This window comes from Ixodes scapularis, unplaced genomic scaffold (assembly GCF_016920785.2).
Source record: "Ixodes scapularis isolate PalLabHiFi unplaced genomic scaffold, ASM1692078v2 PGA_scaffold9__187_contigs__length_104089568, whole genome shotgun sequence".
NCBI classification, from domain to species: Eukaryota; Metazoa; Arthropoda; class Arachnida; order Ixodida; family Ixodidae; genus Ixodes; species Ixodes scapularis.
In genome coordinates, this window is record NW_024609884.1 from 88,603,160 (window position 1) to 88,620,496 (window position 17,337).

General features: G+C 45.2%; 1 protein-coding gene across 1 annotated transcript; it reads left to right on the forward strand.

Annotated features, from left to right (window-relative positions):
* Positions 1-389: 389 nt before the first annotated feature.
* Positions 390-15,326, forward strand: LOC8052460 (golgin subfamily A member 7). The gene is made up of 5 exons (XM_029989111.4): positions 390-720; positions 1,223-1,339; positions 10,420-10,572; positions 10,629-10,730; positions 15,009-15,326. Exons 1-5 carry the CDS (start codon positions 706-708, stop codon positions 15,048-15,050), a joined length of 429 nt encoding a protein of 142 aa, XP_029844971.1. The 5' UTR covers positions 390-705; the 3' UTR covers positions 15,051-15,326.
* The last annotated feature ends 2,011 nt before the right edge of the window (positions 15,327-17,337 follow it).

The following is a 17,337-nucleotide window of genomic DNA, read 5'->3' on the forward strand; positions in this document are numbered from 1 at the left end:
AATCTACTCGAGTAAAATTTGGAACGCAGCGAACACAGCCTTTGTCTCATTTTTCTTGTATTTTTTTGTTATTGTATTTTGCTTGTTGTGTAAAGTCAGCGTACTTATTTCAGTTATTTCAATTTTTTTTTTTTTTTTTTTTTTCTGAAGCCGTACGTGGGTTTTGGTTTCAGAATGACGCATGTGCGGTTGCTTGTTTTCCCGAGGTTCATTCTCTGCTCCAAAAGAAAGCCGCGCGTGTATTTCCAGGTTTGGAAAGGGCCGCTGTATGAAAACGTTGATTATTTGCCTCAATGAGGCGCATAAAAAGTCACGCAAGATGTTCAGACCACGCACCCGTCGCCGCAGTCACGTGACAAAAAGAGCTCCGTGTTTTGGTGGGTCCGAATAAAACAAAAAGTTCAAAGTTGCGCTTGCGCAGACATCTGAGGGAAGGTTTTGTGGGACCTTGTTGCGTGCGTTTTCTCGCCGTTTTATTTACTTCCCTGTTAGCACATTTAAGTGTAATCTACGAATGTGAAATCCGTGGCGTACAGTCGTCGCCGCACAGTCTGAGCTATTCTACGGGCCAATGGGACTGGGAGAAACGCTGGCGATACTTGCCCCACTTGGCGAGCGCGTCCTATGAGTGGGGTCGATAAGGGCGCTTCTAGCGTCTGTCCCTTGGCTAGGCTTTAACCCTATGGTTTAATAAGGTGTGCCGGCATGGCATCTGGCCAGGTAAGCAGATTTGCGCAGCTTTCACCTCTCGCACGCCCGCTCCGCGGTTTTGTCTTGTTGTTTGGGTGCACTGGCAGGTCTTAGGCCTACGTGAGTTGACCACCAAGCGCGGCTGAAAAGCCATGCGTTACCTTGACAGTTGATCGTGGCTGCGAGCAGAAACTGGGACCAGCAATGTGTCTAGTATCTCTCAAATTCATTTAGGGCGAAGTGCATGATGCGACGGGACTACGCAAATTTGATGGAATGGGCTTTCAACCCATCCATTCGTTATGAGAATGAATCCAGTCTCCAGGTTTATCGTCCGCTCGAAAAGGAGTTACTTTGACGAGTATATGTGAAGCAACGACAGCGCCCTGCGACGCTGATTAGCGTGGTCCCGGTCTTTTCGAGAATGCTTTACGTACGATGTCGTGCACCACGATGGGAAGTGGCTAGAAGTACGACGCTGGATGAAGTGAGGCGCGTGTGTGTGAGCTTCGCGTCTTTTGTGCCGCTTCAGAACCAGGCGGGACACGAGGGAAGCCGGATTCCGCACAAGGTCTTCATTCAGCGCGACTACTCTGAGGGAACATCCGTCAAGTTCCAGACAAAGTTCCCGCAAGAACTTGAAGGCTTGGTACACCTTTTCATCTGCTTCGTCTCTCCTTATTTAGGACCCTTGCGTAATCGGAATGTTTGTCTGCAATGACTCGCCTGCACGCGTTTACAGGAGATAAGCCCGTGTTTTGAACACGCCATGTAATGGCAGCATCAAATGGTTTCGCCAGATATATTGATGCTGGTATTACTGTAATGGCAGCTGTGTCCAGAAAGCATGGCAGTAAATGTGGCATCTGTGAATACTTTATCTAGGAGTCATTTGCGCCGTTTTGCATGGTCTCTAAAGAGAAAATGGTCGAAGTGTGCAGATGAATGAACCGTAATGTGGTGCACTGGTTAGCATACCTGACCGGTAACATGGAAACCTGGAGTTTGAATCACGGTGCCGCCAAAGATAGTCTCTGTTGGCTTCGTAACATCCCATTTGATCAGTGGGAATGTGGGGAGGAATGGGACAGTCTTCCTGATAGAATTTTTTGTGTTTATTGAGCATAGAGAGACAAGTCTAATGTTCTATGCACAAGATGAAAATCCCTTCACATTAGCTGAGCAGCATTGTGCCCTAACTCTTGTAGAAAAGCTTAACAAACAAAAAATATTTAGAACCAAAATGTGTCCTATTCCATCATCCCCCCAGGGAGGAGTGGGAGATCAAATGGGAGGAATAGGACATATACAAGATTCCACTAGAGTACTAAATTGAATGGCTGTTCAGTGGTCATAACTTGAGGAGCTATATATTTCCTGGATCATACTGTTTTTCATTGTTGTTGTTGTTTTTTCTTCGTACACGCACCAGTTCAGTTCCTTTTGTTCTTAAAGGGCCTTCCTTCTCATCCTTTGAGCCATTTCTTGTTCAGTTGCAAGTTTCTCTTTGTTGTCAGTTAACACTTTGGTCCTCACTTTCTTCCCTTTATGCGATACAGCCTTTGGGCAAGGGTCACTAGGAACAGTAAAGGCCATGGGCATAGTTGGCCTGCACACTGTTTCTTGGCTTCTGCATGCAGCAGGGTCAACTACATCCTTGCTTCAGTTTTATTGAAAGTTGTGTTGGTACAACAGACCTCTTCGAAGGAAACACATCAACTGCTCGCTTCACTCATGACGACGTCTGTTTTCTCAGCTACCCGTTTGCTGGAGGACACTTTGACTGTGTTCCAAAATTGATCCAACTCCGGAGTAAAGGTTTCGTACCGTGGCATTTCAATACTTACTCGGGCTTACTCAATGACGTCAAAACTCGTATTCCAGAAGCAGGTTGTTTACTCCGGAGTAATTACTCATGCTACCCTCCTTGATCAGGGGGTAACGTCGGATCAAATCGAGTAAATACGTCACGTGATCTGTTTGTCGTCTGCTTTTTGCGCCGAGAGCCGTCAAAGCTCGTTTGCTCCGTTGGCTTTGGTGGTGGACGTTCGAAATGACAAAGAATGAGGTGCAGCCATTTATGTGTGGTTATTTCGATTTGATGTCTTCAATGCACGAATTACATCCAGACCGTGCACCTTCACCGGGAAGGTATACTTGTTGTTATTATTAAAGTGAGTGTAACTCCGCATCCTCGTCCTCGGCGTTGGAGGGAATGCCGTATTCTCACGTTCAAGGCTGAAAATGTTTGAACACAGTAAATGATGAGGTAGTATTTTTGTTTCCCCCAGAGCGTGTGTAATGAGGTGAAGGCTTAGAATATTTCATGTATATGATCAGTCAACAACCCCTCCCCATCTCCCTCCTCTTTGTGATTTTGTAATCATATTCGCGTCAAAGCAAACGTAAGTTGCATATACCTCTTGAAAAAGCCCCCTGCACTGTACCGCTACACTGTGCGGAAACAATTTCTGCAAAAAACGTAATCGGTGCAAATTACAATGTGTGGAATATATGCGTTTAGGGCACCTGGACTAAAATTACAGCGATCACGCTGATTAATAAAAACAAAATTTTGATGTCTAACTGTAAGGAGTAAGTAATTTTGATCTAAATATACAGCTCAAAAGGAAGGCGAGTAAAAAGAGCTGGTGGATCCACCTCAGAAAACACCGCATCGTAATTAATATTATCGTCTCTTCGAGTTCTTTCTCCACGATCACAAGGATCGTCTGCTATTTTCTTCCATCGCTCCTTTGTTTTCTTTTTGTCGTAGCCCAAGACGAGGCCAATCCGCGTAGTATCCAGGTGATTACCCCGGCTACAGTTTTATTCCGGCCTTTTCAAAATCGAGTCGCAGATCACTTAATTGCGGTGTCACGTGTTATTACCCGCCGACGTAGGAGACTGTTTTCTCGGGTAAGATTTGGAACAAAAGACACCAGGTAGTCCTCCATGAAAGGCTCACTGTTAAATGGCAAATACCAGTCTTCTGAAAACCTGATATTATGTTCTGTGTCACTACTGATGCGTATGTAGATCCGAGGAGCTCTGCAACGCAGTGTATGGTGATGGTCTTTCCTGAGTTGTTTAATAGCCAGTCATTGCACGTGGCAATATATCAAGATTTTAATGGTGTGAATACGGACACGTGAAGAGGTTGCAGTGGGAGGGTGGAATGGAAGCAGGCAGACACCATTCTCTTGCCTTGATGGCTCCTGTGGCTTTTGTGATTGTCAAGAACTAAAAGAATGCGGTCTTCCATGGAGCACTTTGTGTGCCTCCAAATGTGTTCCAGTGCAAGTGGAAAGAGTTAAACGGACATCCATCCTGATCGGGTTGCTAAACCCTAACTTCCAGCTGGAGCGCACTTCAGAAAAATAATCTTTGTACCTGATTATTGGGGAGATAAAAACTGGTGGAATGGCATTGCTTATGGCGTTCACAGTGCACATTACCGTAACTGTTGTGTTCATAAACAATATAAAGGGTTTATTGAGGCAACTATTACAAGTTCCAACATCTTGTCGGGTCGAATGCCCAGGCCAGAACACCCCTGCGACGAGAGTTGCTGCTTCGACCACACCACCTGGTGGCGCTCACGACACCCCCCTTTCTTTGAAGTCTTGTCTTGTTTCTATAAGTCAACTGGGAGGTCTTGTTTGTCGACCATTTCTTGTGGTGACTACTCCGGCTGCAGAGGCTGCAGATGACGGCTGGTGCGATGCTGCCGGTCGTGCCCACCACATGAATGTGGAGATTGAGCAGGTTGCTACACTGGGCAATGGTAATTCCGTGTTGTGCTGGAGCTTTTCACTCAACTTAGCATCAATTAGTCCCACAACGAGTCGGTCTCTGATCAGTTGATCTTTCAAGTCGCCGTACTCGCAAGTTTCGGCCATTTTGTGTGGATCCATAACAAAGACGTCAACGGTCTCATGTGCCGCTTACTTGCGGCTGTTGAACCTTGCCCTTTTGTAGATCACATTTGTGACTGGCACGAAGTGTTTCGCGAACGGTTGCGTCACGGCATCATAGTCTGGTTTCTCAATGTCTGTGAGTTTCAGCAAGGCTAACACACCCTCCGCTTCACTGCCCATGGCGTAGACCAAGGTGTTGACTTTGGTCTCTCTATCTTGTTTCTTCAGGTCTGAAATGATCTGGTAGCGCTCCCATCTTGTGTATCAACATTTCCAATCGTCTCTGCACTGAAAGTGGAACTTGATGACAACAGGTTTAACGATGTTGGTTGCCGAGTGGTTGATATCCTTGGTTGCATGCGGGTCGGCGTAGTTCTTGCTTGACATACCTTGGAATCGTTTCAGAATCCAACCGTATTCAGAGTGTGCGTGTGTGTGCCGTTGTTGCGTGTCGTCTTTTCGTTGCCGTATCCCACCGCTGCCACCATGTCGTGTTCACGATCAATATAAAGGGTTTATGGAGGCAACGATTACAAGTTCCGTCGTCTTGTTGGGTCGAGTGCCCAGGCTAAAAGACCGTCATGGTCAGGGCCGGACTAAGGTAGGGGCTAAGGGGGCTACAGCCCCGGGCCCCCGACTCTCTGGGGGCCCCCATGCAGCTCGTAGAAAGAAAAAAAAGCCGAAATTTAAAAATATTTTGGAAAGCGACGTTGCTTTGCCGCAGCATTCAAGGAGAGGGAACGCGCACTTCGCGTAGCACACCCCTGTCCCTGTACAAAGCCGGCCCTTTGGGTGGGTGACCGGCCCCCGAGGGTGCTTGTCCGCTTTCTTTTGAAAGCGGCTTTGAGCAAACGAAGAAAACACGCGAGGGGCCCCACAATCTGGGGTTTTAGCTTCTCTTTTCTTTTTTTTTTTTATCAGGAAGGGAAATGTCATAAACACCTCCCCCTTCACTCTACTCGGGCTCGTGTCTCGTGCACGAAAACACATGTTTTTCAGCTCTTACACTTTGAAAGTGCGGCCTTTGACGTTGCTGGGGAAGGGAACAAAGCTGCATGCCGCCTCCGCGCGGTGGTCTTGCCGGAGTGCTCCCTAGTTGAAACCAGATGGGAATGGTAAATCTTTTTGTATTTTGAGGCTACTTTCTATTGATTAAAAAAATAAAGGAAACTGCATTATTTCCCAGGTTCATTGCATTAACCAGACATCATTATCATCATCACCGTCGCCATCATCATCATCATTAGGGCCCCTGAAGCGTCCTTAGCCCAGGGCCCCGAGATGCCATAATCCGGCTCTGCCCATGGTGAGAGTTGCTGCTCCGACCTTGCCAACCTGGTGGCGCCATCTGTGAGCTGTAGTGCTCACGACATTAACCAACTCCCCTCACTCGGCTGATGTCACTTGCCCAACTTGTTTTTCTTCGTGTGTTGTAGCAACCTTTGGTGGATCGTATGCGGTAGTAAATCCAGTCTCATCGCAGTTGTGGACGCAGTCAGGAGCGATTTGTAGCAATCGTAGATGCTTTTCAGGTTAGAAAGGAAAGCGTCCAGATTACTTTTGTTGAAGCTTGTGACTTGTCCAAGACTGGAGTCTGGGGACCGAAGTGACAGCTGAGGGAGGTGTTCCATGAAGCCGATGAACCAGTCCTTGCCAGCCATTTTGTTGGTTTCCCATAACACCAGACACTTGCGGTTTAAGGCTTTCGCGTACTGGTAAGCCAGTGAATGAACCTGCATGCTTGTGAGTCCATAATGCATCTTACATGCTTTGAGCAAATAGACTCGAGAGTTTTTTTTTCCATTTTCTGCTGTGAAGACCACTTCACAAGAAATTTTATCGCTCGACCAAGTGGTGATTTTGATATCTTCAGAAGCTTGTGCCACATCCCGTGTACATTTTTTCTTCGTTGCACACCAATCAAAAAGCCTCGTATGTTGACTTGTTTGAAGCTTGAGCTCTCTCGAGGTGTGTTCCTTTTCCATATCTTTGGCATCTTCCTGTGAAGTGAATAAGTAAAATATTGGCTAGACTTGTCCTTTATGATTAGTGAGTTCAACTTTGTATGACTCAATAGTTCTGAATTAAGTACTCATTCTCGGCAATAGAATGTTTTCAATTTCAAATGCAAGGCATCTCAAACAAATTTATCAGAGAGCCCTGGGGTTGAAGGGCACAGCCCCTTTTACAGAAAATTAATAACTAGTGGCCTAAATTCTATGCCAACTAAGATCATTCACCGTTAATACAGGTCAACCTTTAAATTGATCTTCTAATGAGAGCACCAGCCTTCATAAAGGAAGGACAGTGTTCCATCCCACCCACCAACTAGCTGTCCCATTCCTCCCAAACTGCTTTGCACATGGCAAGTTTTAAATGATAGATACGCACCGGTGCTAAAGCAAGTTATTTGTGCATCTTTTCGAGGTTAGTTTACCGCAGTCATTTGCTCACCCACCTCGATTGAAGAATCAAACCAAAAGAATGTTAGCCGCCTTTTGAGTGCCAAGATTGCAACCTGCGACTTCACCCCTTAACCTTTTTGGACGAGCCTAACTCGTCAACGTGGAGCCGTCTCCAAACCAATCAGGACAAGTATAGCCCGTCTGCTTTCCTCGGTTCACGCACTCGACCGTTGCTTGCTCGTGGCGTAGTTTGCGACTGTGCCAACAGATGACGGCACTGAATTTTTTTCAGTTTGGCTTCCATTCTGTTTGTGGAGAGAAATATTATTTCAAAGGTGAAAAATATCATATTGGAGACAACAGTTACGCAGTTGGGGGTCAGAAATTCCAAGAAAGGGTTAAACTGTGAGCACCACACCGACCAGGAACACGTTTAGTATTGAAACGATTGAGAGCCTGTATTACAGAGTGTGTCCAACCGCTCAATCGAGGTCACGAGGTTGATGGGCTGCTTTTGCAATATGAGTTGCCAGAAGGTGCTGAAAGCGTTGATTGTCGCAAACGTCTTTGCCTTTCCGCTTACCGTATTTTCCGGACGATCAGTTGCACCCTTGTATAAGTAGCACTTCCTTATATTCATCCGTTTTTGCGGAACACTTGATATATAAGCCGTACCTCTTTGCACAGTTCACACAATGAGTTTTTTTTTTTTTTCATTTTGCGCGCATTGGTATTACAAAATCGGAGTTGCACACAATCGGCTAGATCGCACATACCGTTTGACGCGCAACTTGTAACGTCTTGACTCGCGAGAAATGCCCATAGCACGGCGCTACCTGGCGGGGGAAATCAAGTGATCCGCAGCAAAAGGACGTAAAGCACATAAAGTGTGAAGGTTGTCTGCTTTATTCGAGCATACACGTGCCGAGCGAACGAAAGTTTAAAGAGATGGTGAACCGAAATTTGGATTTAAAAAAAAAACGATGCAGGAGACGTAGGCGGGACGCTACAATCCCTACAACACTACTCGCAAGGTGATATCTCGAATGGACGGCCGTATTTTTGGAAAAAGAGGTCGAGATTAAACCAGGCCGACGAGGCGCGTGACGTCAAGATATTGTGTTTCCTCTTCTCTTAGCTTCGCTCCCTCAAGGCCGCGAGGCGGAGAAGACGTGAGGCCGTTCCCTCCTTCTCGGAGAAACATGACGTGAACATTCCTGCCAAATGCGCTTCCTTGTTTGAAAAATATGGTTATCCGTTCGAGATATCGCTGTATGAGTGATGTTTTCATGTCTGTAGCATCCCGTTGCACGCTTTTGCTGTGTGTTTTGGGGAAATTCAAATTTCGGTTCAGTATCCCTTTAACATGCCAGACACTCGTGACCCAATCTTTGGAGCACTAGTCCTAGCCTAGGCCAAGTCATGGAGACTATGCGAGCATCGATGTGCAGGCAGATGGATAAATCTTGACATACTTCTTTGGGTACTGCTAAAAGATCGGCTAGCCGCGATCCTTCCTTTTACATGTAGCAACACGTCTGGAGCATGGCATATAAAAACTGCTCATCAAACAAAAACTGAGAAAGACGAGAGCAAAATTTCTGCAATGCGTGTTTACCAGCCTCCTTACCTTTCAGTGTTACTGGACTGAGGCAAAAGAATACGGAACCATGGCTGAATTAGGCAATGTCGATCACATGCTGTAAAAGTTTTATTATCACTGTCTTGAGCCATTTCGAGAAAACCGTAAAATCTCGCTTTCTGAGTTATGACAAGTGTAGAAGAGTGCAGCGAAAGCAGTGCCTCCTGGAAGAGGCAACACCACCCATGGCTACGTAGTTTCGGTGCTTTATGAAAAATGGCTCATAAAAAGAAATTGCTTTGCACCGTGAATTGAAAAAAAAATTCATACGAGTCTCATTGTTGTATAAAATGCACCAAGAAAAATATTTAAAGGAAACTGCGACTTATACATCGGAAATTATGGTACTTTCCTCCTCGCCCCATGGCAACACAGAGCATGCGCACTTGCAACCAATCTCCGCAGGAGGCGTCCACGGCCATTAAATTGCAAACACTCCCCATGGTTTGAGATGGACTGTCTCTATAATCTAGACTCTCTACCAAACGACCGCTGCCATGGCGTCACCTCTTGGCAGTTTATCCACTTTCTGGAGCTCCTCGCTGAAGTAATATATTGACTGTCCCTCTCCCGCTGTGCCATTCCTCCCTACCCCCATGGTTCATTTATCTGCATATTTTGATTATTTGTCTGTGCTGCCTGCCATTACTCGTGGAACTTTGACTAGAATGTGTTGTTCAGCGGCTTTCTGTTTGCGTCATGAGAATCTTCCTATGTATGGAGGAATTATTTAATGCGAATACACCCTTAAATGAAGGTGGGAGTGCAGGTCCTGCAGTAATGGGTTTGTGGATGTCTATGGAAACTACTTGCACAACAGGACTGAGGCAGTATGGCATTGTACAGTGTAAACGCTCGCAAATACGCAATGTAAAATCATTATCAATGTTTTTGTGTGTTGAATAACATTCCTAATAGAACAAAGCTATACGCACTCCGCTAAACTCGTATAAGACGAATGGTCACAACGAGTTTTCTAAGCGATGGCATAGCATAGGGGTTAAGGTGTCAGCATTGCACGCAGGTGGATGCGGGTTCAATCCGCGGTGGGCCTACTCTTTTTTTTTTTTTTTTTTCGCAAGGCATTGACAATATTTATGACATTTCTTTTTTGCAATGATGTTGTCGACGAAACTTCGCCGAACTAAATGGTGAGGGTCTCCCTTTCCGGAGGTGCAATTGGAGACAGCAGGGCTTGGGTTGCGGGCTGGACGCCGCGAAGCGGCGTGTACTGGTTAAGTTTTGTAATTAGCAGTCGATACTGTCGCCGCGAAGCGTCGTGAACGCAGGCGGGGGGCTGTGTTAACGAGCTCCCCAGTGATACTCGCGCCGTTCGAAAAGGGTGTCCTGAGCGGCATGAGCTCTGCGCAGAGGAGTGCGTATAGCCATTTCGTCCGAAATGCACTCCGGAGTGCGTATAGCTTTACTCTACCTAATATATTTACGCAAAAGATTGTTTCAGGATGGACCATTCACACCCAACAGCACACTTTGTAATGTATTGTGCGTCTGCACTGGTGATGGCAGATCTATGCACATGCTGTTTGTCTGTAAAACTGTTATTAATTAGGAGGTGCAATATATTTTGATTGCTCACGAGGAAATTTCGAGGTAACTTTTGTGGTCACTGCAGTTAATGGGTGAATGCTTTACTTGCCATGTACGAGATTTTTGTAGATAATATTGTGCTGTATACATTTCAAACTGCTCCTAGTTTTTGATGGTTGAAGACCAATCTTCTCTACTGTCCCTGCCCTTTCAGATAGAGAGGCATGTCTTCGACCAGACGGTCACCACCATCAATAGTATATACTCGGACGCGGAGAAGATGAATGGAAAGACGTTTTGCGAGGGCTTCACGGCTTGCCTGACCGCATACCTGCTCTACCTGTGCATGGAAACGCACTACGAAAAAGTATGTGTCCTTTCCCAATGGCCACAGAGTCTCTTACACAAGCCCGTCTGTTGCAGTACCTCAAGCAGGCTGCCACCTACATAGACGAGCAAAACGAAACTGTCTACGTGCCACGGGGGCTACTCATCACAGATCCGATTGAACGAGGGCTCCGCGTTGTATCCTTCCACCCTCCTGTGCAGGAGTTAAGTTTGTGCTTTTAGATCTCTGATCCCCACCAGGGGGTTGGGTCGGCCATGCCTAGTGGTGCCCAACCACACTGGCTAGCCCGATCAAAAGGGTTTAGCTGTATGCATCCATCCTGGCATGTCAAGATTATTCTCGCGGTCAGCTTTGTGGCAATGCGAGGGGAGAGGGTGCACCAACTGCCTTACACACGCTTTCCTCCTCTCTTCGGATTGCCACAGAAAGCTGACCGCGAGTATAGTGTTCTGTACTCCGTTTCACCTTACGGTTGACCTCAGCACACGGCGCTTGATCGGCTGCGGTTGATCCTAGCCTCCGCTGTGGTTCGTCGGAAGATGGAACAGAGTATAGGTATTGCAATGAATGGTGCTGTGTGTTTGAGTGATCTACCGTGATGTCACTATCCCCCAGTACTTCAAAAGGGCTTTGATTACTTCGGCTACATGTTTTTAATCATTGTTTTTTGGCTGCCGTGAGTGAGTTTTTTACTGCAGCATTTCGTGGAGGCAGGGTACTTTACAGAGCTTCATATTATTGTTAGTGCCCAATAGCAGCGCAGTCTGTTCTGGAGCTGAATAAAGTGAAGGCTTAACCTTCAATTTGTTACAGAGGCACCCGCATCCTCAGATCAAGTTCCTATCCTACTGTCTGCAAGGAACGGCAATCTTGATGGTGTGAAATGCGCGTTGCAGAAGCACTGTGGAAGGTTAACCATATACAACCTATACTCCGTTCACCCTTACAAGGACACATGCAAAGAAAAAAAACATATTTTTTTTAAACAGCTTAGATGGGGAAAGGATATCATAAAACGATTTTACAACGAAGAAACAATTTTTAGAGCTATATTTACGGTGCTATACGAATTTGTAGTTGGCGCCCACGGGAGCCGCCGCTCGTCACATGGTCGGCCTGTGCGCCGCCGCCGCACGCTGAGCATTGTATGACGCCGCTTCAGCACGTTTCTCCACGCTGCCGTGGCCGCCGTCGCACAAGTTTGTCTGCTTCGGGGTGCCGCCGCCGTCGTCGTCGTCTGACCGGCGCACAGGTCTATCACGTCTGCTTGCGCTTTTTCGGGAGTTTCCTTTGGGCTCTAAAAGTTACTTATTTATCTTAGTTTTTTTGTTATACTTCAAACAAAGATGAATAAGTTACTTTTACAGGCCATAGGAAGCTTCCGAAAGAGTGCAAGCACCACGTGACAAATATGGGCCCGTCACGTGATAAAGAAGGACCACTTTTCCGCGGTGCCCGCCGGCGCCAACTACAAATTCGTATAGCGCCGTAAATATAGCTCTAAAAATTTTTTTCTTCGTTGTAAAATTGTTTTATGATATCCTTTTTCCATCTAAGCTGTAAGCTGTTTTAAAAAAAAAAATGTTTTTTTCCTTTGCATGTGTCCTTTAAGCTGAGACTGCAGCCAATACCACAACCACGAGGGCTCGAGGTCGCTGCTTCGAAGCATTCTTCTGCTCAGACTTCTCTGCTGGCAGCCCAAAACCGCTAGTCTAGGCTAGTGTTTCTGGGCTGCCGGCACAACATGGACCACATCTAAAGAAAGAAATAAGTGCAAACATTTTGGTTTTGTACCTCTTTAAAGTACACAAGGTAGCATTGAAATAATCTAAAAACTCACTTTGGCTTTTCAATTTTTCGTAATCCTTGTTGCTCACATAATCTTCTGCGCGTGCATCATCTCTGCCATAGCTAATTTTCTTCCAGAGATGTAAACAAATTTTGAAGCTCGAGGCGTGGGGATTACGATGGTACTTCGGACAGCCGTCAATTTCACACCGAATCATGCACGTAGTAATACCTTTTATATTTTATTTTAAGTTTAAACATGCACACAGAATATTAAAAATTGCGGCAAAAGCTAGGGATGCCGCAAACCACCCTAGATTCGAATTTGAAAGGTTTCAATACTTTTGAACCAAACTGATGTTCGAATTCAAAAGGTTTCAATATTTTTGACCATATGGAGGTTTGAATTCGAAAAATTCACAACTTTAAAAAATCGTGGAGTTTCCAATTCGAAAAGTTTGAAGGGTTCACGGTTTCTAAAAGTTTGGGTTCAATTATTTTGGATATTTTTTTTACTTGAGGTTCGAGAAATTCGAAGATTTCGAACTTTCTTAACTTGAAATTCAAATGTTTTGAATTTCTTTGGATCTGAAATTCAAAAAGTTTGAACGTGTAGAATTCTTATAGACATAAAGTTTGATAAATCTGAAGATTTTGAATTTCTACATAAAGTTTGAAAATTTCAAAGGTTTTGATTCTCTTTTAATGCTAAATATGAAAAAAAAAAAAAAAAAAAACTTCGAAGGTTTTGATGTTTTTTTAGTTTAAGTGCGTAAAGTTTGAAGTCCGGTTTTCATGTTCCTTCACAGTTACAGTTTCAAATAACGCTTTCACGCCTCACTGGTTTTCACAAAATCAGATTTAGGAAAGTTCGGGTGTGATATTTAGACTGCGCGAAGTTGGTCAGGCAATTAAATGAGACGACGAGTGTCCTGGGTGTGCTGGAATATTTGCCAGTGCAGAGTGACGTGTGACCATAGACCAGTAATTGTGACCGCCAGCCCGGGGGGGTCATTACATGCATCACGAAGTAGTAATCACACAAACGCACTGTTTAACAATACTCATCCAGTTTGAAACGGCCAAATTCAGGCAGGTAGTTAAGGCTCAGAAAAACCTTGAAGCGATCTGGCAAACTGCCTCCCTACCCCCTTGCACGCTGGCAGTAATCCGACCGAACGCCACCTGAGTGACGCTGGCATATAGTAAGTTTACTTTATGCATGATGCAAAATCCTGTGACTGGGAATGAAATTTAAAAGAAAAAGTGTAAGAAGACAGAAAAAAGGGGACAGGACAACGTCTCAAACTCAACTCAGCTGAAAACTCAGCTTAGGACAACGTCTATTGTGTACAGGTTTCAAATTCCAAAAGCTTCCTCTGACAGCCAAATGTTGTAAGGACTACTTCGTGCCGCGCATGGACAATGCGCAAGACTTCCTTTTTCCTTGAAGTGAAAATGAGTATAGATTAAAGTCATTTCCTTGGGAGAACCACTTAAGTTGGGCCAAATTGTTCCTGTGAAAATATGCATAGCACTGAAAAAAATATCAATGTAGTTTTGGTCCCTGCCAAAAGTCAAATTTAGGAAAAAAAATAAATGACATAATTAGGTTAAAAAATACTTTGAATAATTCACTTCATAATTGATAAATTTAAGGTATCTTTTCGATTGGAAACATGGTGAGCATTATTGAAAACTATTAAATTCACCCACATTATAAAGATATAAGGCAGGTGCAGCTTTTTATGACTCACAAGTGCACATTTCATGGCTTTTTTTAATAACAATTTTCAAAGCAGACCCCCCCCCCCCCCCCCCAAAAAAAAAAATAAATAAATAAAAACACCCTGTATAAAATGACTGAAAAACGGACCAGGAAAATGATTTACTTTGGGAAACATTAATATGAAATTTTGTGACGATAAACACTCGTGTAAATGGTAGCCTGTTGCAGTAGTGCCAAAGATGGCATCGAATTGCCATTTTTTGGAATATCTTGATTGGGGTTGGTGTGTCCATGAACCAGACTATTTAGTGTGGGCAAATTATTTGCATACTACCGTAAAATCCCAAGAGATGCCCCACCCCCAAAAGGTAACCCACTCCATATTGATTTGAAAGTTTCTCTTAAACACCGAAAGATAGCCCACTCCTAGTAATCGCAGTGTTCGGATCAATGATAACCTCGGCGTAAATATGCCTAGTTAGCTATGGCGGGATGTAATTGAACATCGCTGACAGGGAAGTAGTCATTTTTGCTTCATTGCCCCTCGTCAAGATAACAAGTTTGATAGAGACACATGATCTTAATATAGCATTTTTTTTTTCAACTTTTCTTGACTGCACACCGAAAGTTGACCCACTCCTTGTTATCACGCAATTTCCTTTCGATTTTAGGTGGGCTATCTCTCGAGATTTTACGGTAGATGTTTTTTTGTGGATGTTTCTTATGGATGTTTCAAAATCCTCCAAAACTAAATCGCTGCAAGACATAAGCCGTTTATATATTTAAGTGAAATTCTGCTTTCTCCATCCAAGATTGCACTTGAAAGCACCGCACGTGGCGGTCACAAACTCTTGCAATGTGGGAGGTATGTCATGGTGGGAACAGCCCTGTGTGGTGCTCTTGGATGCATTTTCCTTGACTGCAGCTGCCATCCCAGATCGAGATCAGCATCCTGAGCGAACAGAGCGCCAGGTCATGATCCCTCGCCCTGCTCGGCGAAGCGCTTTTTTTCCGGCCTACGCGATGCTTCCCAAATTGTCGGTGCAGCGTGTCACGGACGAGCACTCTCCTGACGGCTTGGGACAGAAGTTGGGCGCCGTTGTGTGTACAAAGCCAGCTGTGCACGTCCGGTTGCTTGTCTGCCTTGGCGCTCCACGTGTGCTTGAGAGAAACAGTGGAGCAGTGGGTGACATGTGTATTATAAGGGCAAGTGTGGTTTCTCGGTTTCTATGATTAAAGCTCACTAACAAATGCCCATGGTGTGCTGCATTGGAACGGCACAAAGATGCCCGGCAAAGCTGGAAGGTGAGTGGGCTACGAGAAGAGTGTGTGCATCATCAATACCTGCAGTGCGTATGTGTACCACTCTCAAAAGCCGGGGTGAATAGCTTGAAGCACTGCACGGGCCACTTCTTTGAGCCCAGACCTGGCCCGGGCCCAGTGTCATGGTAATTTATCCGCCCCAGCCCGGTCCAGGTGTTTGGAACCGGGCCCAGGCTGTTCTGAGCCCAAGCGATTTCTATGCAATGGCAATCGGTTCATCGAACAATGTTTCATCGACAGTTCGGATTAGTTGTCTTTCTGTAATGAGCCGCCTCGTGCTGTTGCTGCAAAGCGGCATGTACGGGTGGGCCAAGTGGATTAACATTTTTGTAATGAGCCACCGCAGACGCTGCGAGGCGGCATGAACGGGTGGGTCAGGTATATTAGCGCGCGCCCCAGTGATAAACGCGTGATTAGAGGTCCCTACTACATCCAATTTGAACAAAGAGTATGAATGAAACCTTGGCATCAATGAAACGTGTTCATAAAATGCGAGTTGTCCAGAAAGCATATTTCCACGAAACGTGTTTGCATGAAACTATATAAACCATTGCTATGTTGTCTAGCCCGCCACGTTTTAGAAGACTTGGGCCCGGCCCATGCCCGAGTTTGTGTTGTCTAAACTTCGCCGCGTGGAGTTTGAAAGTATTGGGCAACGTCATTTTATGCACTTCTGCGACCATTGTAGGTGGATTGCTGGTACAAAACTTTTTTTCTTGTATATCTGTACCTGACGGTGCTGCAAATAGCGTGTAAATTTAACTGGGCTAGTCCAATTGTGATACTGAAGAGTGATATTAACCTAATAAGTAAGAAATAACAAAAACAATAACCTTCTGTGCTGTGGAAGGTTATTGTTTTCGTGTTTCTTAAGCGACTCGGTGCAGCGAACAATACTGACAGACTCCGGGCTAACTGGCTGGCCAAGGTGCGACAGGCAGTGGTGTCCATCTGGAGCTTTCACTGCACTGTGTACTTGGACTGAATCCAATAGTTCAAAGGGAAAAACGTAAAAAAAAAATAATAATAATGACATCTGGCAATGCAGATCGTTTTCTCTGTGCAGGGCAGAATTAGCAGGATGGCTCTTCCGGCTCTTTGCTTTATTGTAGGTTCGATTATAGGCGAGAGGGTTTGTGGCTTCTTGCACATTGTTGGATGCACCGTTTTGCAACACATTCTTACAGCGTCAATGACGACGTGATGACCGTTGGTGCAGCTAGCAGGGCTGCCACAGGTATTCGAGAACTTAGAGGTGCGAGCAGGAGACATGCGAACAGTTCCGTCTGAGCAGGCTTTGAATATTAGATTTGGCTTGCGAGAAAGTCGCTGTGCGTTGTGTTTGGTATTATTTCGCAGTGCGCATCAACCAGTTATGATAGCAGTGTGCTCAGCCCCTCAATTGGAGTATATAAAGCCGCATTATTACTCTTTTGTTGAGTGTTGTGATGCCCAAGAGAAACTACGCAAAATATTGTAGAGGCTGACATGCTCCACTTGGGGGAGCAAGGCGAGAACTACAATGGCTTGCGATGCAGCTGAGACATTTCATACTTCTATCATGCATGCTATGCTTGCCGTGTATAAATTCATCGTTCTACAGTGTGTCCTGTTGTCTCCCATAATAAATTATGGCAGCATACATAATCGCGTTTTATTTCTCGCCACCCAGACGAAGTTCTATGTAAATATATGCATGCAGCGGAGTAAAAGTGCTATACTCGTTTGTTTTTGGTTCTGTCAGTCTTTTTTTCTTTTTTTTTTTTTATGGACTAGTTCCCCACTGAATTTCTATACTATTAACACTGGTTGGCAAGCCTGGATCTGGCTTGGACCGCAGCCCCGAGTCCGATCCAGGCCTGCCAAGAAGCTCACCCGAGACCAGGCTTGGGCCCGTAAATAAAAAGCCCCTACCCGGCCCAGGCCCACCAAAACACTGTCAT

Bases quoted from the DNA above. Each gene is read 5' to 3' on its own strand.
- LOC8052460 (XM_029989111.4), top strand. The intron at 1,340-10,419 runs GTACACCTTTTC...CTGCCCTTTCAG, and splicing joins CGCAAGAACTTGAAGGCTTG to ATAGAGAGGCATGTCTTCGA. The intron at 10,731-15,008 runs GTATCCTTCCAC...CTGCCATCCCAG, and splicing joins TTGAACGAGGGCTCCGCGTT to ATCGAGATCAGCATCCTGAG.